The following is a 25,444-nucleotide window of genomic DNA, read 5'->3' as shown; positions in this document are numbered from 1 at the left end:
CATCTAAGACCAAGACTCTAGTGACTATAGTTTTTTGGGCAGAAGGAGTAGGTTAGGGAGAAGGAAAGTTTCCCAGAAGGGAAATTTAATATACAATGAAATGAGAATAGTTACCCCTCCTGACTTATCCCACATATCAACATATATGCAGACAAACTGCATATCACTATTCATGAAGATGGATATATTACTATGGAGAAAAATGGTTAGAATACATGTAAGAACTGAAACTAAGTGACAGAATGTGTGAATAAATTAAATAACTAACCTTTCTACTTCTGAGAGCACACATTCTAAAATTATGTGATCAGGTTGGTTTTTTTTTTAAGGAAAAAAGCAAAAAGGAAAACTTCCTTGCACTTAGCCCCCTGAGTATTACAAGGTGTCATAAGACAGTCTTTTTGCTTTAAGCTTTCAAGTATGTCACATCTAAGGTTTTCTTCCTACTTCACTCAGCACTCATATTTTCCACAGAGGTAGATAAATATTCTCTGAAACCCACATGCCTGTGTTAGGAATGGATGGTAGATGATTGATTGATAGATATTACATAGAATTTGCATATATCATTGCCTATCTGCTATATATTTTATACCAGATTGCTATGAAAAATACTGCAGAGTGTCCATGATAAGCATGTTTATAAAGCAAAGGGGGGGGGGGGAAACAAGGGATCCATTACCTCTCTTACTCCTGGTTTGAATTTTTTATCAACAGTTCTGGAGGATAAGGAGGCATTACAATATATGCTATATTACCAGGAGGCTAATAGTTTAAATAGGATCCTTCCCATGTAGACATCTTTTCTTGACATCCACTTTTCCTATAACTGAGACAGCTTACAGCACCAAGTACTTCAATATAAAACAAACAAAAATGTCCCACCTTCTATGAAAACTTTTAAATTGCTCAATCCAGCCAACCTTAAGCATTTAACTGTGGATCAATTAACATTTAAATCTCTTCCTCTTTTGATTCAGGAAAACCAAAAGTGTTTCATGCCTGTAATAGAATACTGAAAGCACATAAATGTGATCATGACTGAAAAAAGCTGTGGGCTACAGTTGTAAGTACATTTGGAGAAAATCCTTTATTTTTAATCTCCCTGGGGTTTAATTCCATGCATTGGAAGGAGGAAAGGAATGAATTACATTACTTATGTATTTGATATAAGCAGTCAATAGAAAAGGGCCTCTCTTATCTTTTAATTCCCACTGATTTAATTCTTCCCCTTTGGCTGGATTTTTTTTTACTGCTGTTGTCACTGAGTTGGTATCCAGCTGTGAAAAAAATATAGCTTACCACCAAAAGCTCCTCTGCTTCCCCTCAATTTAGTCATAAAAACAAGTCAAGAAAGCTACATGCATGAATGTTACTGTATGGAGGATAACTCATTATCAGTGACTGAACAAGCAGCATGATACCAACTAATAAAGCTAAGTACATTCAGTACAGCTGTGGTTCTCTTTGAACATGCAAGTACAACAGACTGACATTTATATCAATGATATGAAAAATCTCAGGGAGGGACTATGCCTTTGTTACATCTTGACATATATTTAATGGTCAGATGTGTAGGTGGCTTCACAGAGGAAATGTACATCAAGTTCCAGGACTGCGTTTCAGAGGCAGACAAAAACACGGATCTGAGGCACAGAGTGTGTGAAAGCACTACTAGGCAAGAGAAGCTAATTTCCACAAAGTAAGCATAGCAATTGAACCAAATCCAGATTTAGTATCTCTGTCCTTCCTCACGTTGAGGAGATTGTTTCAAGGAACAGAGGCACTGGGTGAACACCTGATCCGAAAATTATTTCTTAAAAAAACATTAAAAGATCCATTAAATCCCTAAAGGTAAACGTAGGGAAACTTGATTGACTTTCAAGTCCTTGTCAGACTCAGGTGCTCTAAAAGAAAAACAAGAATTTTTATCCCCCCCCCCTTTTTTTTTTTTTTTTAATGTCTCTAGGATTTGGAGAACCCGCGTGTTTCCAGGGGAGTGATATTGAGAAATGAAAGATGGTGACGCTCAGCGCGAGGCGTTCGGTGAAGTAAAACTGACAAGCTCTCCCTTACCTCTCGCTCTCCCTCTGCGTGTAGTTTCCCGACTCCGTTCGGGTGAAAATCAGCGGGAAAGACAGCAAGGGAAACGAGGGGAGGAAAGAACCCAAGAAAGGCTCGGAGCGCGCGCGCGTGGCTCCGCCGCTGCCGGCTCAGCGCTTGTCTGCCCTAGATAGGGGACGGGTTACGGAAAAAAGAGAGTGGAAGACACTTTAAAAGGCGCTGATTTCCAAAAACGACAAAAAGCACCAGCACTCTAAAGGTTAACTCCTTTCACTGAGTAACGAGCATTTGATCCAAGCACAACAAAATGTGGCTTTTCAAGCTCACTGGCCAATGAGAGGAACTAGGGGGCGGAGCCAGGATGCTCCAGGGGCCGGCTTACGGTGGGGTTTTCTTCGGGTTTTTTTTTTTTTAAAGAACCTTTTCCTTTCCCCCTCCCTCGTAGCCCCCTTCGCCGCCGCCGCCGCCGCCGCCTCCTCCTCCTCCTCCTCCTCCTCCTCCTCCTCCTCCTCCTTAGTTTAATAAATTAATGCAGCAGGAAAGTCTCAGGATCCCGCGAGTTCTGTCGAGGAGAAGATAGGACGAGGCAGAAAATGGACCTGGTCAAGGGACAACTGAGAGACTTTTCGCTTTCTCTTGCTTTCCGATCGTAATGGGAACCGAAGCCCATGAAACTTACCCTTAGCTTCCTTCCCCGCTTTAGTCATGAGCAATGGGACGCCGTCCCTGCAGCAATAATAACTTATTCGTGTGGGATAGATCCCTGGAGGCAGAAATCAAGGGCACCAAAACATCAGCCAGCGGGAAAACAACATTTCCGGAACAATGCAGCAAAATGCGGAGGATCGCAAATTCCTTTGGATATAACTGAGGGATACCCTAACGGACCGCGGAGACTAGAGCCTGGGTTTCTTTCCCCCCACATGGCCAGTTTATTCTCGTGGCATTCTGCATGGTCCAGACGCCCGGTGGGAGCGCTGGGGTTCCACTGAAGGAAAGGGAGCTCTTCTCTTCTCTTCTCTTCTCTTCTCTTCTCTGCAGGAATCTGGCCCTCCGAGCGAGGCTGTTTTAACACGGAGAGCAGCGCGGGAGTTGAGAGGCCAATTTTTTTCTCTCCAAGGTGCTAAAACGTGGGGGAGGGGGGCTGCTTGCTGTCCAGGGTCCTGAATTCCCAGCGCCTCATCGGTCCGAGCTCAGCTTCTTCCTCTTGCCCACGCGTCTCTAACTACGAGGATTGTATAGAAAATTAGCAAAGAGGAAATTTCCACCATTTTATTCAGTCTGGCATTTATTTATCATTACTATTATTATTTTGTTGCTAAGTGCCAATTTATTGTTCTGACTTGTGGACTACAAATTCATCCGATCTGAAAAAATGTGTAACCTCAATGCATTTGGAGTCTACCTTTGGGAGACCATAGTATTCTTCAGGTAGGCTTTTTCCTAAACCACTGAGCTAGGGGTGTCTGGGTGTTGGAGATGCTATGCTGGATTTGGTACGCTTGCTTCAGTTGAGATCTGTTTGCCAAAACATTTCCAGTCTCTTTTGGGATTCCCTCTTCATATCTTTCATTCAACTTGTCTGTTTGTTTGTTGGAGTTATATTTTTTGTTTGTTTGTTTCTAATTGTTCAGTTTTGAATAGAAGGAGTTTTGACAGCTTTATGAGTTACTCGTTGTAATTAGCACTGCATTCTCTGCCTGTAACCGCAGTGCTGAAAACATCAAGTACTCAGACTGGTAAGAAAGCGACAACTAGTGATGGCAACGAGTGTTGCACGCATCTACCACAAAACAAAATCTTTCTCTTTCTGACTTAAAGCACAGAGTTGTGGGAGGCGGGGGGGGGGGATTACAAATTAAAAAGTGTGGATTATGCTTTAATCATCCATTTATAATGACACTTTTAGAAACAATTGCTTTATGTTGGGAGAATTGTTAGAATTGCTCCACTTGGGCTCCAGAAGCTAAGTTGTACTGGTTCACTACAATCAAATTCCTCACTTTTCAGAAACTTATGCATCCCCTATATGTCTACTCAGAAATAAGCACCATTTATTTCCATAGCATGTACATTCAGAGAAATACATATAAGATTGAAATTTCTGTATGTTTCTGATTAATCTGTTGACCGTATATGATAAAACTGGCAATAGTGCCACATGGTTCTCTCAGAAGTTCCTATTAAAGACACAGGGAGAAGGCAAAGAGTTACTGTATGAGAATGAATATTATAATCTTATATTGTGGAAATGAGATGTGTCATCAGTTGGCATTTGTGGACCTATATTTATTTCATAAGCTGCAGGCTTCATCAATTTTACACTTCATTTGTTCTGCATGACTGGAACATTTCATCTTCCATGTGTTTTAGAAGTGCAAAACCTGGTGGTTTGATAAAGAATGCTGAATCACTGTATACTGTATATCTAGGTAGACAGATGGACTACCCATAAACAAATACAAAAACAACATTTCCAAAAACAGTCCATCCGTCCTTCCTTCCTTCCTTCCTTCCTTCCTTCCTTCCTTCCTTCCCCCTTAGTTTTTCAAAATTAATTAATTTTGTTCCAATAATGTCAAGATCAGTGCTTGGAAGCCTTCCCAATCTTCTAATATAAAATATTTTAGATCTCTAATCAGGAGTATATTGGTCATGTAAGATGCCACATTATAAAGAAAATCCACATTATCAAAACATATGGATGCAGCATAAATTCTGCACTCAGTTACACTGCTGAAGTACTATTTACTTCAAGAAGGTTTCAAGTGCCTTGTGTATAGAATGCAATCTTAGTTCAGAACAAATATGTCCTATGCTTTTGCCCCAATTCTCCAAATCTTAATTGCCAGTCTCTTCTTTGATCCTAGCAATACAGATCTCCACATAGGATAATGAACAGATATTACTGGAATGCAGGTAACCTATGGGCAGCTTTAGGGTATATAATGATACCTTAATAAGGTTTCAATTTTATTAAAATTTCTAAAAAGAAATTTTAAATTATGTCAACTAAGTATTAACAGGGTCTTTATCATGTGCCAAATACCTTACCGTTAATTAGGCAACCAACAGAAAAGCAGGAAAAAGTATACAGTTCTTCTCTCCTCATTTTATTGACATACAAATTGCCTGTCTTTTCTATGGAACACATATGCAAAGAAGACTCATTTGGAAAACATCTGATAATAGATGTCTGCTATCTTCCTTGAGAATTTTTGGTACCAGACATTACGTTTTCCAGTACCCCACATTTAACCTAGACACATATATACACATGCAGTGACTTTAATATTGCTATGCTGCATAGAAACAAGGCCTTTCAGTTCTACGTGTATTGGTGCTTTCAAGTAGTCATCCTGGCATAAGAAATTTGAAGCAAATTCTGCAAAAATTTCCAGAAGCAATAATGTCTCTAAAGAAGACATTGCCAGTTTTTATCACGTTGCTTGTTTGCCACCCAAATTCTGAACTTATAGTTTATTCACAAATCACTTTTGAGATTTTAGAATACTGGATTAAGGACATTTCTGAAATTAATATGAAAAGTGGAGAAAGAGTTTAATACTAAGCATGCAATTAGTCAGTAATCCAATTGCCCATCATGGAACAGAAATATGTAGTGTAACAAATAGCACTGAATGATTTTTCAAAGCAAAGTTATTTGAGATTGGAGTAAATGTCAGTATCACTTCAACACATAATCTGCAAAAAATAAAAATAAAAGAGGGATGGGGAAATGTATCCAGAAATTACACAAAAAAGAAAACTAAGCTTCTGGTTAAACATAAGGTCTTCTGATAAGCCATTAAATTAACTAAATTAACAGGGACAAATAACAGCTGGTGTGTGATTACAAATATTATGACATTACCAATATAATATTTGTTTCTGTTTTACTCGGAGCACTTCTGAAAGAATTTGCAGTTTATTCACAAGTGCTATTTAAATAAGACATTGTATTACCAGTTTACATATTAATCTTTGTTGGCCTTCAAAGCTTGAAGCAGTTCCAACATATAGTTAGAATGAATTGTTGAGTTTAAAAAAGAAAAGGAATAAACCAATTAATTTAGGTTGGACAAATCATTAGGTTTGTCCACCAACAATGGAATATGTATAGCCCTGCAAAACCTATGCATTTATTAATACACAACAGCTTTGCTTTATTCTGTCATTAAATGTAGTATGTTGAATGCAATAATTATAATATAGAAATATATTACTATATGTGTGGGTACATATGTGTATGTATGTGTGTCTGTGTAAATGTGTGTGTGAATATATATATATATATATATATATATATATAGTCACATTTAAATATCTATCTCCTAAAGAACCACTCCTATTCTGTTTCTCCATTAAAGAAGCAAGTCTACAAGTTGCATAGGTAAGAATGAACACAAGTTTATTGATATATCCATTGTTTTAAAGTTAGCAACATTTTCCGTATCTGCTGAATTCTCAAGGTGTCCAAAAATAATAGCAAAGCATAAACATCATCAGAAACTAATATCTAAGCCATAGTTTCACAGGACTAGTTTATTTGATATAATTTAGAATGTGCCTATATGAAGATAATTACCATTTCTGAGAGGTTTTTTCTTCTATTTAATTGGATTTGGTTCGAACCTCCTTTTCTGGCCTGAAATAAAGTAAGTATAACTTTCCTGAACTTAGCTGGGTAGCTAGGTAAATTAACAAAACTAGGACTACAGAAAAAGCACTGTCTGAGGCCATGTTGCCCGTCAATTTTTAAATTAGGCCTTTCTTGATGAACCTGCTCAATATACTCATCACAAGCTAATATTTTTCTATATCCTATCAGTTTCTATTGTGAAAAGACAATCTAATGGGGATGGGAGGAAATATATAATACTCAGTTTTCCTCTACTGTTTGACAAGCAAATTAGAGTACGGTTTTTTTCATCCCCTATAAAAATATTATTATTATTATTATTATTATTATTATTATTATTATTATTATTATTTTAATAGAGTCACAGAAATGTGACATTGGGTCACAAAATTGAAAGTGAGATTCCATTTCAAATTTCTGTTCTTTTCTCTGTCCCTCTGCAATGCTGGATAACACTGTAGTGAAAGGGTGTACTTTCATTCTAAAACCCCTACCATTGTCCTAAAGTTCTTTTAAATGCTTTAGACATTTCTAGGAGTAGCCATTTCTGATCTAAAATGTGATATCCCTTCATCAGGGATGAAGTCAAGATGGTTGTCGTGACCACATGATCAAAGTCCCACCCCTTTTTTACATGTGCGTAACTGCCATCTTGACACAGACACCCCAGTGCCCCATCCTTCACTCTAGAATCCCCTTTACACTGATGCATAAATGTCTTCTTTTTAAAAAAAATCTTATGGATAATATGCACTACACTAGTAAAGAAAAAATATTTTTAAGAACCATTTGTATAACATATAGAACAGCAGTGCTTTAACCATACTCTGACTGGTAACAGGCTACATCTTTGCATTGGCTTCTTCTCTCAGGATTCACCAACAAAACTTTTTAGAGCCCCTTTGACATTTTGCAAACAATCCAAGAAAAGAAATCCAAGAAATTCTTCAAACCATGTTTGGGAATGAATTTACCACAAAGCATCATGGGACACTTCATATATCTATGATGTATTTCTATTTCAATTCCTGTTCAGTTTCTGAAAGACATAGAAACTACCAACCAGACTGCTGCAAAAGTTCACTGAATCTACTATTCTTTTCTTTTTTCCCCAAGCAGCAATAATTCTAATGTCTCTAAGAAACTTACAGGCCTGACACTGCACTGCAATCCAAATTTTGGCACTAAGGAGTGATAGTTTTTCTTGGGGAACAGTTCTTAGTTAAATATTAGTCATTTCAGAGCAAATGCCCAAAGCTCCTTTATAAAAGGTAATGGCAATTTATAAATAAAAGAAATATAAGGATTTCTACTCCAATCTGCTGCTCAGTACATCAAGAATTAAAATATTAGATACGGAGCCAAATGCTAATTCCAAAGCACCAGCATAAAGTCACGTATTTGTTCAAATCTTTTACCATCCAAAATAACACTAAATAAAAGTTCCAGTAAGCTTCAATTTTTAGATTTTTGTAGTTAGAGAGTTAAGCCTTTAGTCATGTGTGTAGTTCATTGATAATAACTCTAGTTAGATTTATTGGCCTTGATGTGTGCTGGGAGTGAAAGCTTAGCTGCTTTTAATGATATGATATACTTTATTACTTAGCTGCATTTGCCTTAATGGCAAACCAGTAATTATAACTGAAAGGGTTTTATTTCCTAAGATATTACCTTTCCATGTTGAACTTTAAAGCTGCAAATAGAATTCTATGTATGCTTCTTTGGAAATTAACTTTGATTCAAGGAACCTTGATAAATTAGCATTATAATATGCCAAAATATTAGTCACCAAAAAAAAAAAAGTATAAATGGGCCATGTATGTGGGGTAGGAGTCTGCATTAGGTACGATACCTAAAGAATTATTCTTTATTCTATTTTCTGAGATTCAGTTAGATGTAGGCCTACATTTGCTACACATTTGTACATGTATTTGCAAAGGGAAGCCAGTGTTTGTACAGAAGACAAACACCGGAAAAAAAAAATATAGTAAAGATTATTGTCACTGAGCACACTTCATTGACTTGTTTTTCACCGTTCTTTTTCTCCATATAATATTCATAGGTCTCTCAGGCATTCATAACTGCCTGTTGGAAGAGCAGACATATAGAAAATTTGCATAAAATTGTATCAACATGCTATTCTGCTGAAAAATTATAGACCACCATTTTCCAATGATCTACACTGGTGTACACCTATTTTTGCCTGCATCTATATACACACATTATTGGTGAAATTATGAGAAGTCATGTCTTGGAAAATGAGTGTTCTGTTGGCAAACTAATCACTGTATATTTGGCATTCATGGAACCCTAGACCTCAGTGTGTCCTGCTCTCCTGAAGCTTGATCACTAAACTTTATCCCATATATTTCTATTGTTTTTATTATCTCACCAACAAACACCAGCAAGGCCCTGTGTGTACCCCCCTCCCACAAAAAAAGCAATGTCTTATGAGGAAATAAACACAGTAGCTTAATAACTACAGAAAATAAGTCAAAAAATTCTGCTGCCTAAAACTATTATTGAATATTATGAAAATAAAGACTGTGCCCACATATTCAAACCATGCCAGACTTTTCTTCTCCAAAATTACAGCCCTAACATATTCTGGAAAAGCATAATTGAAAAGGAAGGAAAGTGATCTTTAGTAGTACAGAACAAAATGTGTTACGTATAGACAGTTGCTTGTTCAGATCTTGCACTGGGTAAGCTGCTCACCTAATGCTAAAGCATTACAACATGTAAATATGTTATCTTGGCAGCAAGTAAATCTGTCTCAGTGCAAAGACATCTTGATTGAAAACAAATGCTTCTATCTCCCATGCTTTGCAAATCTCTACAGCATGAAGGTTCTATATTTGTAGAACCTCAGAAACCTGAAATGTGTGTGTGTGTGTCTTTCCAGACAAACAGACATGCCATCCACCTCATTCTTAGAAAAGGGAGGAGAAAAATGGTAAGCATTTGCTGATATGAAGATCATCACATATAAGGACAGTGTTTCTTGCAGTGCCATTCATCACTGCCTGGTGCCTTCAGATGGAAGCTGGAGGCAGCAGCCCAAAATGCACAGAAATCAAATTAATCTCTCCCTGGGCAAAATAACCTCTACATTTGTTTGTATTAATAACACAGCTTCTAACAGTACATGCACAAATCTACCCCCTTTTGAAATCAAGAGGGTTATGAATGTATTCTAATTGGATGCCCTTTTGGCTACATTTCAGTTGCACTTTAATTGTGCTATTTTTGTTTTATAGTATTACATTTGTGCATTTTTAATGATATTGTTAGTTGTGTTTATCACTGTGCTCAAATGAAAAGATGGGTTATAAAAGTCATAAACAAGCAAGCAAGCAAATGGGAAATCATGATTGTTGTGTCCTGCCCAGTGCTGGTCCTTCTATGTTTTTCTTATAAATGCCCCATTCTATGGGACATTGGAAAGAAAAATGTAAGTGTTGTTACTGAAACCATTATTCATTCAAGGCCCCAAAAGGGAAAACGAGGTAAGAAGAAAACATTTGCATAAGAGGAAACTGATTCCATCTTGGAAGATGAGATAATACATTTGAGGTCAAGTATTCTAGATGAAAACTTTAGGATCACATTGTTCTCTTTAGCCTGATTTCAAGATACTTCAGCATATTTAATATCTTACATACATTTAATATATCAGACTAGACCTTATGCTGATGGGCTTTTCAGGCCAAACAAAAAAACAACAACATTCCCCTGTTCAAATTTCATCCATTTTTGCCAAAAGTTCAAACAAAGTGAGCATAAAAGTCAGATCTCTGAAATCTTAAAATGATGCCTTTCAATACCTTTTACAATAGAACCTTTTGTGTTCCATATATTACAACTGGAGGTGGAGGAGGTTGAGCAAACTATGGAAGTATCAAGGAGAAATTCAGTAACAAAACCAAAAGCTTCTTTTAAGTATTTCCAGGTGGATTTAAAGTTACAAAACTTTCTAAGTCTTTAAAAAAAAAAAAAGGCATTTTTTAAAAATAGTCATGTCCATCAGTATGCCTGGTTGGAGGGTTAGGGTTAGGGTTAGGGTTAGGGTTAGGGTTAGGGTTAGGGTTAGGGTTAGGGTTAGGGTTAGGGTTAGGGTTAGGGTTAGGGTTAGGGTTAGGGTTAGGGTTAGGGTTAGGGTTAGGGTTAGGGTGACCCTAACCCTCATCAATGTACCTAAATTGAGTTATCTAATTGCTGGAACAGGACCCAAGTGGTAGCAGGGAGTGAGAGAGAGAGAGAGAGAGAGAGAGAGAGAGAGAATGCTGCCAGGAGCAACCATTTTAATTTCCAATGAAGCCCAAGAAGGATGTTCTGTTGTGAACAGTGGAGGAAATTTGGGAGGCTAGATCCACCTCTTCAAGATTTCTCAGTGGGCTGGGGACGAGAACCAGTGAATTCACACATTCAAAATTTTTTTTCTTTTGTTCGTTTTGTCCCATCAGTTGCTGAGGACAGGACGATGCCATTTAGTTAAACCCTTATGAATAATTCTGTGAGCTCTTCTGTACATTCTGACATCAATCAAATAAGCATATAATATTACTATAAAATCAACACTACATATCTTATTTCAAGGATATGTGACAGGATGAATTGGATATCCAGGCAGTTATTATTTGCTATGTGATTTCAAGAAATCAAAAGCAGCAGCAGATTCTGTATGCTAGAGACGGTGTCTGTTCAACAAACATATAGTAAGAGGCAGATAAAATCCTCAGCTTAGAAAAAGTACGGCTCTTATCCAACTTTAACAAATGATTACACTCCCCTGCTTTCGTTTTAAAAATCCATTACAAACTGCCACGTTCACGTGGATATGTTATTAAAATGAAGAAACGCAGTCATAATAATATCAGATAAGTAACGGGGAAATCAAGGGCCATACTCACACCAGGATGTCATAAATGAAATTCTTGCTACTAATTTGAGTGACTGCAGTTCCCAGAATTCCTGAATGGCAGACCGCAATACTAAACTATTATCTGCAGATGTTTCGGATTTCAGCTGCCATGATTCCCCAGCCAAAAATGGCCAACATATCTGGAGGGTCACAGCTTAGGAAAATCTTCAATAAGGAAAATGTTTGGTTATCCAAACATGATATAAGTAATAGCAAAGCAGGACTTCACTTAATAGTGCCTGTTTCGTACTTTCGGTTATAAAAGTGGTCCATCTCCTACGCTGGGGAAATCTGATGCTTGTTGGATAGTAAAGAGAAGCACATTATGCTTCACACACATAACCCTCCTTGGCATAGTTTCTTTTAAACCTATTCTGTCAAACATGCCAGAAACAAACCAGAAAAGCAATCTTTGTTTGTTGGGCCAATTCCCAGTTTACTCTTCTTTCCTTTTTTAGCACCTCTGAGGCTTGTGAGGAGCATAAAACTAAATCAGAAATAAGCCAGGAAATCATGAATGTAACCCTGTTCGCACATTATGCTAAGCCACTGCTGTAGTTAGTAAGCCAACAGCAAATTGGGTTGAACAAACAAATGTTAACATTTTACATTTACATTTACAAATGTCTAGTTTAAAACAAACTAAAGTTTATTCTCTGGTGCTGTTCACACATCATCCTGAGCCCAAAAAAAAAAAAAAAAGCAATTGTATGGTTCAGTGTAATGTGAGGATCCTGTAACAGTGCAGTGATCATTTCTAATTGCCTGTATAATTTTCAGGCTCGGTCCTCAAGAAAGCCACTGATAGGAAGCTTGATTAATAAAGTTCATTTTTCCTTATAATTAAAAGAAAAAAAAACAAGCAAGGGTTTTCATCATTGGAGACAGGTATTTTAATGTGTCATTTTCAAAGTGTAAAATCAAAATGGGTTCCATACTAAAAAGCAAGAAAAAGCAAGAAAGCCAGCCTGACTTCAAATAGAAGCTGTATAAAAAGCAACATTTCTACACTAAACGAACATACAATACAGCAAAGAGTGAGCAGCCCGTTTCTAATTAACGCCATGGCCACTTGCATCCTATCAGGGGGATGACAGCAGTGCTCCCCCTGCATGGCCGTGCTCGTTAGAGAAACGAGAAAATAGCCTGGTGGCAGCAGCACATGAAGGTGACATGGGGCAGAAAGGACATCATTAACTGTGGGCCTGGGATGTGGAAAAGCCACTCTCCACTATAGGCTGCTTGTAGCCGCTTGTAGCAAAAGGCTTGCTGCCATGGAAAGGCTCTCTTTCCTCCAGCCCCAGGATGCTAAGCCATCCTGGGGTCACCTGGCCTCCGTCACTGCTCCTGCCTGCAGGTTTCATCAGCCTAGTTGGGCCTGGGCTCTTTCACGGGTTTCCAAGAAGCTTTAGCAGGAAGGAGCCACGGGGGATGGGAGGCTCCATGGGCACAGGCAGTTTGCTGCAGTCGGAAGCACCGTGCTTCGTGCTCTGCTCTTCCAGGGCTTCAGTTTTGCCATGGTTTCCTGCAGCAGCAGCAGCAGCAGCAGCAGCAGCTCCCGTTCCACACAAGGGCAGTTTGACATCTGCCATCAGAGAGAGCGTGCCCTCTCCCTCTGCCCTTGGTGTGCATGGCCAGGGTGTCTCGCCATGATGGGGCATCTGCACAGCATCTTCCTGGGGGGCCCAAGTGCTTTTTCAACTGAGCCCTTTTTTCAAGCACACAAAGACTTAGCCTGGTGCCTGTTTTGGCTGACAAGCAGCTGCAGCCAGCTAAAGCCGGGAAAGGAAGACAGCTTGAGTCATTTCAGTATGTGCACCCTCGTGCTGCTCAGGGTGTAGATTCAGCAAACAAGCTGTCTAAACCATAAATGTGAAGTAATGCCCCATAATAGCTTAATCCATTGTAAAAGCATCCTATCTGTGATTTTAAGAGGGATACAGCTCCATTTTGGGTCTGCAGATTATTATTTATGTGCATTTCCTTCCTCCTTGCGGGTCATTTATCATCAACAGTCCCCACCATCTGTAAACTGACATCATCTCTTTATGCTTCATATAGAATTCGGCATCTTGCCTCCTTGAGGACTCTATCTTCAGGACTAAATATATTGGCTCAGGCATCCATGAACCCCTAAAATATGAGTCAGCAAATAGAGCTTCCCAAATCCCTTGCCCACCTTCCTTTCAGGATTTACATTTGTGAAATACTGTTACCTTTTTCCTGTTTGGCACAAAAGCATATATAGAATTTTCTCTTGGCATGTACATGGCGGGTGTGTCTGTGTGTCTGTGTGTGTGTTAAAGCTGTGGGGACATAAATAGAGGGAAAGTAGCTCAGATGCAATAAAATCTCCTTTATATCTGCAGAAGGCTATCAATTCAAAGGCAGCACACAACACACCCCAAAGCATTTAAAAATAGGCCTGGATTGTTTTTAATTGAATTATATACAAATATAGACTACACTGTCCATTTTAATATTTAATCTCTTATTTAAAAAACTATGCATTTTAAAATAAAATCTATTATTATTTATGCCACAGAAACCAGACTGGGTCTGAAGAAATGCTAATACAAAATGTAGAAACAACACCCTGGAGAAAGTTTGAGTGGACACCAGTCCTTGCTTCAAGGTGTATGCAGAATGGTTTAAGCAGAAGCCACTAGAGATTAAAGCCGTCAGTTATCTGAAAATATTGAATTAAAATGCAAACAATGGGGAGAGATGTGAGTGAATGGGAGATGCCCAAAAGGGATGTGCAGGATGGGCTCAAGCTTCTAGACGAAAAAAGGGTAGACAAGGGAAAGAAGAATAAAATGTGACAGGCATAAGGGAATTGGGGAAAAAATCAGAAAAAAACATGTGCTGGATAGGAAGAGGGGAGGGGAGGGGAGGAGAGGAAGCTCAAAAACCAAAGCAGTTGCAAACATTTTGAGATCAAGATAGTCAGTACCGTTTCTCAGAGATTATTCTATTTCAAAGAGGGAGACAGAGATCTCTTTCTTTCCACCTAGAGATAAGGCAGGTTGCCCATTCAGTTATATTTATGCAGCCTGCCTCCCTCCATATTTTTTAAACTGGTTTCATTCTTCAGAGGAATTACCCCAGAGATGATCAGGATGCTGGTGTTTTAACATCATTTTACGGCAACTTTACAAACAAATGTGACACAGATCTCTCCCTGGAGCATTATGATCTCCCTTGTAAGTGTGTGATTCTTCCTCTGGCTATTTCTCAAAACATAGGACATGTATCTCTGAATTTATTTTGCAACTCATGAGTCTGGAGCATCCATCATTTATTATTCTAAAGTTCTTTATACCAGCTTCTTCTAAGCTGGTACTTCCATGAGTCAGAACTTCACTCTCAAGATAGCCATGCTACCCAGGAATGCTTTGAGCCATGCTATATAATTACATCTGGAAGGAACTAGGTTGGGGGAAATTTGCTATGTTGGCTGTGATCTATGATTTCATCTTTTGCATTCCCAACCTGTGGAAATAGTACTTCTGCATGAGAGATTAGCATTTAGGGTCTCCAAGCATAGGTCTCTGTTGGAAATAGAGAGGATTAAAATAACTCACTTTCTTAATAATTTCCATACCTTTGAAAGAAGAACCATATAATTTACTCAAGGTTAAAGAGAAAGCTGAAGTAATGGCAAGGCAGTAAGATCCCTAGACTACCAACTTCCATAGCTTCCTTTGTATGTATTCATATTTAGGTGACATTCATGCAAAAGCTTTATTGGACTAGACCAGTGTTGTCCAAACTTGGCCACTTTAAGATGAGTGGACTTAAACTCCCAGAATTCCACAGCCAGCATGGCTGGCTGGGGAATTCTGGGAGTTTAAGTCCACTCATCTTAAAGTGGCCAAGTTTGGACAACACTGGACTAGACAAACCACTAGTATTACATAAACTGCAGCATCTGTTATGTGCAGCCTCTTCAAGCAGACACCTCCTGGCCAGCAGCTTTGCAGTGCCCTTTTGTGTTCTCACTGTCTTCATGTGAAAATAACTTGCAAGGACAAACAGGCCATAAGTATGCTTGAGATCAGAACAGTAGACATCCTGGTTTGTTGTTGGATTATTTCTGAATTGATCTGACTGAGAAAAAGGAATGATAAGACAAGACTTGAAATATTATAACCTTCCGTTTTCTTGGTAAAGAGAAATTTGCTGACAGTGGAGACTATGAAACGTCTTTGCATCATTCATCTCATTTCCTGTAGCCCAGACCTATTTGTAGACATGAATGTACCAGAGAAAGGGGATCCTGAGTTTTTGCTTTTTATGTACCTGATTAATCTTCTACTAGAAGAATAATGTATTTATCTGATCGATTTGTGATGTATTCAGCTGTCCAAAAAACCCCCTACTATATTCAGAAAAACTGCTGTCCAGATTCTGGCACATACACTGGCATGTATAGGGCAGATCAATGATATGCCAAATTCAGTGGCATTTACTGTTTAATTTTTAAATGAAATATATTTTTTAGCTTCATATTACCCACTTAGTGAAAGAACTTCATCCATAGCCTTTAATAAAAATAGTACATTTTGATGTACAATTCCAAAATCATTCAGATAATAGCAATGATTATTTCCAACTGAGAAATGTTAGCTTCTGTACATACATTTCCTGACATCCACAAAGCATATTTTTCATACTTCCATACAACATATTTGTAGAGCTTCCTGGAAAAGTTTATATGCATATTCACAAGTTTTCTTTTTCCTTTTTTTTAAGGTGGAAAATAGTGTGTTGGCAAATTACAGTTTGGGGGGGGGGTTCTTCATAAAGACTACATTAGGCCAATACTATGTCACAAAACATGGGTTCAACCAAATGGAAGTCCAAAATTCTGTTAGTTACCTAAAAACGTTGAGGGGGGAGGGGGTCCTAACCATTCTAAGCTGACAGAACTAGCCATGTTTATACATTAGATTAACAAAGAATCATAGAATTCCCAGGTATTACAGAACGGTCATTTAGACCAGTGGTTCTCAACCTCAGCAACTTTAAGAGGTGTGGACTTCAATTCCCAGAATTCCCCAGCCATCAAGTTGCTTGGTGGATGAATCTATCATATACCATTCCAGACAGTTGGCTGTCTAGCCTCCACTTGAACACATCCAGTGAAGAGTAGAAGCCTACTTCCTCTGAGGGTAACTGTTTTCCCCAGTTTCCCAGAACTCCTCTTACAGTTAGGACCCTTTCAACTAGAATCTGCTCTTCTGTCATTTAAATCCATTATTCTGTGTTCTGGATTGTGAAACAATAGTCTCAAACCTCTTCTGTCCTAGTATTTGAAGTTATTCATATCCCCACTCAAGTCATCTCTCCAGTTCCTTCATTTCCTCTTTCTTTGATCATCCTTATTGTCTTTCTGTAATCTGTTCATTTTCTCTGAATCCTTTTTAAATGTGATGCCTGGATTAGGACCTGATACTTAGTCTAGGGCCTGACTAACACAGAAATATTACTTCCAATGATTTGGAAATTATAGTTTTGATAATGCAGTCTAAAATTGCATTTGCCTTTTTTTGCAGTCATACCACACTGCTGACACATACTCAGTTTATAAAACTACTGTTCCAAGATTGTTTTACAGATACGATAACCAAGCTGAGAGCCAGAGTGGTGTAGGGGTTAAGGCACCAGGTTAGAAACCAGGAGACCATGAGTTCTAGTCCCTCCTTAGTCAAGAAGCCAGCTGGGTGTCTTTGGGCCAGTCCCTCTCTCTCAGCCCTAGGAAGAAAGCAAGGGCAAACCACTTTTGAAATGGTGCCAAGAAAACTATTGGGACCTGTCCAAGCAGTCACCAGGAGTCAACACTGACTCAAAGGCACACAAAAGGGGGGGGGGGGGAGAGCCAAGTCTGTGCCTGTGCACTTGATTTTTTTAATTTCCTAATATTTTGAATTTGTCTTTAGATCATTTAATTCAATTATTTTTAGCCCATTTCTATAACCTATCAAGGTCATTTTGAATCTTATTTTTGTCTTCCAGAATATAGCTATCCCATCCAACTTGGTATCTGTAAATTTTATAAGCCATCTCTTCATATGTTGAAGAGTGCAAGACTCAGATCTGAATCTTGTGGTACCCATCTGATACCTCATGTTAGTTTGATGTGCACTCTGTAAGTATGATTTCTTAGCCAGTTATGTGTCCATTTTGTTAAATGCCACTCACTCCACAATCAACTAGTTATTGATATCAAGATATATGATGTCTCAACAGTTCAGAATCTATGGAAATTACCTTGAGATAGGATGAATCGGGCAGCAGGCCAAGGGACAACTGTGTTTTAGCAATAAGACACTTTTATTTTTACTATTTTACATCATATAGTTGCTTTTCTGTCCTGCCACCTGTAACTTCTACTAGAAAAAATAGCTTCAACCCTACCTAAAAATTATCTAAGCCTCATAGTTAGACCAATTCCTATGGATCAAAAACCTCAGACCCTCCAAAACACTAGTGGCATCCAATAAGATAGCACTGCATACATTTATAAAACCAGCATACGATGTGCATGTGGACGCTATAAAGCAGCTAAAGTAATTGGCATTTATCTCAGCATAATTTTTTTTTTCAAAAGTCTTTAGAAGAAAACAGGAAACACCTAAAGTGTTCAGAGTGGATTGAATCCTTTAACTTTGAATATTGTCATCACTTTTACAGACTGCAGAATGCCACAAGCAAAGTGATTTCTTTAGATCTTTAATCTGTTCTAGTCCAGGAATTTGATATCTGCGCTAAAGACTGTCAACTGGTATTTTTATCCAGTTAGATAATCCATTTAAATTGTTCCTATTCTGACCAGTTCTAATATTAACTTCTTAATAGTCGTCAAATACACGCATTTGGACATCCTGAAATATTTTGTTCTGTATGTTTCTAATATACATTAATGGTCACACACATTTATTGGTAAGATCCAGTCAAATTCTTCAACCAGTTTCTTGTCTGTCTCTGAGGTTCCCAGTGTGACAGACTTCAAGTTCTGGAATTCCCAATCAGTATGAAAAAAGTTTAACACTTCTGGAGGCCACTAGGCTTGGAAAGACTATTCTGGATAATTGATTTATTGTAGGTAATCCACATACAGTAATCAGAAAACACATCTACATTTGTGTGTACATTTTGCACCCAAAAAAATCCCCTTTAGTTTTTACTTTTACTGAAAATTACACAAAGTAACTGAGTGTTGAGGTAAATTCATGTCACCGTATTCTTGCTTTAGTAATTATATTTGCAAACAGAAGGTCAAATTGATCAGTTTTCTAGGAAAGGTTGGACGACCATTTGTCCAAGATAGCATGAGGACCCCTGCTTGGGCAGGGGATTGGACTAGAAGGCCTCTAAGATCCCTTCCAACCCTCTGATTCTATGATTCTATGATCTGAAATTATACTAAGAGTATATAGTATCTAAGATACTATATCAAGAGAGGGGGAAGGAATTGGTTCTACCCACAACTGCCAAAGTCAAATGTAAATAAAATAAGAAAAACTCCCATGAAGAAAAAGGAGTTAGTACTCATCTAACCACCCTTCTCCAAAGTAATACCATGACATTGAATCAGCAGATACATCCATGCATACTATGAGAATGCCTGCATTAAGTGGGACTTTACGTGCACAGCTGCTTACGTGCCTCTTTCCACATAGACCAAGACCCTGCTAGCACAGAGACCCAGCTAGGGTAGAAGCCAATGAGTAGTGACAATTTGGAGAAGGATGGAGCTCAAACCCACAATTTCCTGATGATATCAGGTGCATCAGTCCAATGAGAACTAATTAGAATGCATTGCCATTCACATTTTAAGATGCATTAATAGCATCATACAGAAGAAAAAAAAAGTGCTTAGAGGCTTAAGAAATGTGTGATCTTGCCCTGACTTGCCAGAAATACCAACAGTGGATGCTGAAGATCCAACTGAGTCCAAAGGGCTCACAGGGCAGACAACAGGAGTCCTGATAATAAAACCAAATCCAGTAACCAACATGAACCCAAATCAGAATGTTCCATTTTTGAGCCAGTAGTGGCAGTCATTTTGCTGGGTAACATCAGGTGGAAGCAGCAAGCCCTTTGAAATTTGGAGGAAAGATGACAGAATGACAATGCTGCTCATCAGAGGACTTCCCCATGAAGATACTCCATTTCTTAACGATACTCTCTGAAAGACCATGGTATATTTAAGGGCTCAGTGAAGAAAAAGCACTTGTTGGAACAAGTTCTCTGCTTTCTGGGGTCTGTCTAGTGAGATCCACATCTCTATTTATTAATCATACAATTTATACGTATGATGTTTAAATTAATTAGTAGTGAGCAGGCATTGCATAGCAACTTATCAGACTATGACATATATTCTACTTCCTGTCACACTCCACCATTTCTATTGTCATTGTCATTGTCAAGTAAGGTAAATCATGACACCGTGGATTCCAATAGTTCATCAGCTGAAGCAGTTCCCCATTGTCTACTCCTTACAGATTGGTTGGCTGGAAAGATTATTAGATTTTATACCAAGAGAAAAGGAACCATTACTAAGGCATCTGGTTAATCAATTCACCTTAAAATGGGGCTTAAAGCCTTTTAAAATATGAAAAGTAATGTTAAGGACTTATAGTATTTTCATATCATCACCCAGCTATCACTGAAGCAATATATGGCCTTGCCTCATTTCTGTAAGAGTGATGGTTGGATGAATCTAGAAGACATCGTGGTTATTTCCATACTAGTAACTTACAGCATCTTCATGGCATAGCCCAGCCATCATTAGTATGAAATAAAGCTTGTCTGCATTACTGTTATTTTGGAAAAAATGATAGTTGGGTGACTTTAGAAGATGCTGTAAATTGCTAGTGCAGAATTGACTTATAAGTCACTAGCAGGGAAATGACCTATAGGAACTTATCAGAGCACTGTAAAGTACTTGGACTTACACTGATTTTAGAGGACAGCAGAAGCACGTGCTTAAATCCTTTTTATGAAATCAAGGAACTTTAAAATGATTGATTTTGTCCCAGTTTTTTTACATGATTTTGTCCCAGGTTATAGTTGTCATTTATAAATTTGACCAGATGGTAAACCTTCTATGCCTTCCCTATCATAAATACCTCTCGGCAATCAACCCAAGCAATACCTGTTAATGGAAAATAAAATTTATTGACAATAACCATCATACTATCAAGTTATGTGAATTCAAGCTTGAAATGGATAGCTGAAAAATATAAGTGGGTTTCCTTCCATTATTTTTGTAATAGAAAAAAAGAAAGGAATACTTGTTTTCTGCACTGAATTTGTCCCTGGGCTACTAAATCATGTAATGTTACTACTTGTACTTTCTAAAATGTAGTACAGCTCACTGTTTTCAGTAGATATGGTGCTTCTTGCATTTAGCTTGGTTTTTGAAAGTTCTTTTTTATCATAACTGTTAGGCAAACGTTTGGTAAACATATGCTCACCTTTCCTGTGCCTGTTTTTATCCTACTGATTAATTCTGACTGATCGATTAAAATGTGCTAACCTATAATGCTAGGGTCTTTCAGAGAGTACCCTAATAACCAGGGTAATTTTTGAATCTCCCAGACAAGGGCATGAGACTAGAAAGCAGAATGAATCCAATGCTTGTCCAAGGTTGGAAGGGACAAAGGTTTCCTGGCAATGTTGAAGTGCCAGAAAACTGGGGTTCTACAGCAACCTGAATCATTTTTTCTTCCAATGTAATCTGAGTTGGGGCAGGATCATACCAGTATTGGTCCTGACATATATTTTTCCCCTTCCAGTGCAATTCACTGGATGGTCATTGCTAATCTATCTTCTTGCTGGGTAAGAATGCAGAAGGAAAAAGTATTCAGTAGCCTGAGTCAGACTTTCATAGCTGATTTTAGTTATTCAAACTCCAAGCCATGTATAGTGTCACTTGGGGAAAAAATAACTATTTGAATTGGGCTCAGAAATGAATTGTTAGGCCAGGGAAGGAGAGAAATGACTAGCATGATAATATATTTATAATATCCCAAAGTAAATATTGATGTAATACTTACATCTATAACTATCATTTCATGGGAACAATATCCTTCTCAGAGAACTCCTGTTCCAGAAAATAAGCTAGGTCTTTTCTTGAAGCAGCTTAAGGTTTTTCTTCTTATGGCCAACTTGTACTTAAAGCTAAACCAATATTCTAGATATTTGCCTCCCACCCTCCAAAACTGTCTTTACATACAGATCCATATTTTGCTAGGGGATGCAAATGTTGGGGAGGAACATCCTGCCTAGCTGTAGATTGTAATACAGTGGATACACAAGGTGTGCAACTTCTCAAACCTTTGGCTCCTACCATCTTAGCAAACTGATCTCGCAACTGCCACAGTGAGAAATTATACTTAAGTTTGGGTATATGCACCTCATGGTATGGAAAGAGATAGAGATGATGGACTTTTCCATATGGCTGGTGTTTTAATGGCTTCTATATCATTCATACATAAACAGTATATACATATACTATATTCGGTTTTTACCCAAGGAAACTGTGCATTCATTCCTGCTTTACCCCTATAAACCATGACTTACATCCCTCTGACCTTAAGAAAAGAACAGTATTTGCCTGTAAATATTGCAAGCATGATAATCCACTATGAGGACTGGATTGAATAAGCCACATAGCATTAATTTAAGAAGTTCCCACATTTTTTTTTACTGCCATATTTTCCATTTGTCATCACAGAATTCACATTATTAATTAATAGTAAAGCTGAGAGCCTTGAACTCAGCTGATTTTAATTTCTTCATAATCCAAGCATTTTGCCTGCATTGCTATGCCCCAATTCTACATGCATCTATGCATCCCTGTATATTTTACATAATGTAGGCATAAAAATAAGTTCCATATTGTTCACAGAATATATTATTCATTTGGTTATCCCAGAACTCTTTTCTCAAGACAGCATTGTGCTTGCTGCAGATAAAAGTGGCCACATGTAAGTGCCTTTACTATGCATAAGGAAATAGTTTGAGCTCCTATACTGTTGGGAATCGCCTTTCCGTGGACTTTCCTTGCATGCTAAAATCAATGCTGTACATACAGGAAGAAAAATATCTGCTCTTGCCTTGCCCTTTGCTTCATCTCACGCATGTAAGATCTTTGGGTTGTCTTCTTTTTTAAACAAACTCTTTATATTTTACTGCCTCATTCCCCATAGACTTTCTATAGCCCATGGTTAATGAGAAGAAATCAGTATATTGCATTTTCTGGCATCTCATTGCTGAACTGGCAGGATTTTTTTGGGCACCAACTCATTTGCTGTTAAATTGAATTTTTTCTCCTCTCGGCTCATTTTCATGCAGAATCTTTTTTGGAATGCAGATTTATAGCCCACTATTGATTTCCTTTCTCCCCACTTACTCCTGAGCTTGTAAAGCCCAGATACTAATTTTTAAACTAACCACAGTATATTCCTCCAGACTGATCTAGAGAAGATATTTGCTTTTTTTAAAATACAAACACTTCCTTCATTCTTAATGCACTTAAATATACAATGTAGATTTTTCATGCATGTTCCACCATACCCACACCTATTTTTTCTTTTTCAAAATTAATCTTAACTATTCTCAATTTACAACAGATGCCATGCTTGAATCAGTATGATATTTATAATTCATGGGGGGAAGGGGGATGACTTTGGGAGACAGGGGAAGAATCACAGCCAGGGCAACAGTCAGATAAGTGGCAGCTGAGCCCACAGAAGGAATGGGGGTGTGGCAAATGTCTCAGAAGGGACACTCCCTAGTTTTTTGGGCTGTAAAGACGATGGGGGAGAAATGTACTTTCAGACTTGCAAGATTGATGTCAGCTTTGCAGGGTAGTCCAGACAAGAAGCACACTCAGAAGTACTAGTTCTACTTTATTGTAAGGTTACATAACTGTTGCCCTGGCTGTGACTCTTCCCCTTGTCTCCCAAGGTCATTCCCATATACAGTTACAGTATGTGTGTATTATATATGTAGTTTATTTCAGATACATTCTTCTAAGCAATGTGTTTTCACATGTATTCCCATGTATACACAGAGGTTCTGCATTTTCTGAGTTACTGACATGTGGGAAAACTCTAGCCAGCAAGATAGACCTAGGTGTAACTGGGAATACCTACCTTCTCAAAGGACCTTAAGCTTAAATATGGACTCCATAAAAGGCTATTGTTATTTTATGATATTGTTATGGAAAGCATGACTCCTCTACAGAAATGAAGCTTGGTGGAATGCACCGTAGAGGTATCTATCAGTTTAAATGAGGAATAAATGGAGTCATTCCAGAGGGAGAGACACTCTCTAGGAAAGAGCGATACAGTCAGATTTAATATTCCAGATCATTTCTGGTCCTGAATCCCACCTTTCAGAAACTTTACTGGTGGCATGAAAGAAAAATAAGTTCAAAGGAGAAGATGAGGAATAACTCAATATCATTTGCAGAAAATTATTCCATTAATTATTTCCTAGAGGTCAAAGATAATGCTCATGAATGTTAAGGGGCTCAAATGCAAAGCTTTCACAATGAAGTTCCTTAACATTCATGACTATTATCTTTGGCCTCTATTACTTGAATTTGGTAGGATTTGCTCGTCTGTTTCATACAGCAATTGTGTCTTTAAATCACTCATAACCTTTGATCTCAGAATATATAGACAATCTTTTCACCCCAATAAGAAGGTCCCATTTCTTTAGGCTGCAAAACTATATAAATATTGAGTGAATGCCATCAAACTCAATGAGATTCACCTCTGAATAAAAATGTTCAAAATTATATAGTTAATGCATTTTTTTAAATTTGAAAATCTGCAAGCACATTGTGTTTGCTTTCAATAGCAGAAGTGTTTTCACAGATTTAGACCTTTTATTCTAAGCCTGAGAATTGGATGTTTAGGGAAGGTGGGGAGGGGTGGAAAATTTCTTTCTGATGATATTTTGCTTCAGGATTATTTGTTTTCCTGGAAGAACAAAATGGGGTCCCTCACATATGCACCCCAGGTTTCTCCCTACCAACCAACCAAACACCCTTCCATTCAGATTCATAAACATCTGATGGCATTAACACTACAAGTGGCGTTCAGATAAAACTGCTACATTTTTTAAATGCTCACAACTAAGAAAACACAAAAATGTTATTTAGTACAGTCTCTCAGTATTGCCATTAAGAAAAGAATCATATTAATAATATTAAATATTTCATATTTAATAAGACTGACAGTATGACCTATTTAATCACATTTACTCATTACAATATCTGGCACTGTCAAGTAGTTACTGATGCTCATATCTCTGGAGAAGACCCACACCTGGTCTGATCTGGCCTTTCCTCCTCTTCCTTGCAGTGGCCTTCCATCCTACCCTTTCCAGGACTCTGTTTGCACAGCTATAAACTAACCAACCACATTTTAGCTTAGTGGCCTTTCTAGTAGTCAGGTGACACAGTTTCAATTTGTCTGGCTTCTGATGGTTGCAAGGCCTGTGATACTGTGATGTTATTACAGTGGGCAGGGTCAAAAATTCCAACCTGTTTGGGGAAAACATATGGAACAAAGGGGGTATTTTAATCCTTGAATTTATTTTGCCCCTTAAACGCCAGTGGGAAAACTGCCCTAGGTTTTAAAGAGCTCCCTTCTTTAAACAAGGCCAAAAACTGATCCATCATTCTGGGGAGTCTCTGAGGATAAAAAGGGAATGTTGCAGATCATACCTAGCCCATGAGTCATCTTTGGCTAGCTTAGAATGCTTTGGGGACCTAGAAAATTAGT

General features: G+C 38.0%; 1 protein-coding gene across 1 annotated transcript in view; it reads left to right on the top strand.

Annotated features, from left to right (window-relative positions):
• Nucleotides 1–1,595: 1,595 nt before the first annotated feature.
• The window catches only part of GLRA1 (glycine receptor alpha 1), a 65,796-nt gene continuing 41,947 nt past the window's right edge, over nucleotides 1,596–25,444 (top strand). Inside the window, exon 1 of the mRNA XM_088134679.1 lies at nucleotides 1,596–1,702. Coding sequence (XP_087990805.1) covers nucleotides 1,596–1,702 — 107 coding nt within the window. The remainder of the gene's footprint in view (nucleotides 1,703–25,444) is intronic.

This window comes from Python bivittatus, unplaced genomic scaffold, assembly GCF_059951505.1.
Source record: "Python bivittatus isolate LINGU-HERP-01145 unplaced genomic scaffold, Pbiv_v1 ctg000080_np1212, whole genome shotgun sequence".
NCBI classification, from domain to species: Eukaryota; Metazoa; Chordata; class Lepidosauria; order Squamata; family Pythonidae; genus Python; species Python bivittatus.
The sequence above is the reverse complement of the archived record's forward strand: the minus strand, read 5'-3'. Positions and strand labels throughout refer to the sequence as shown.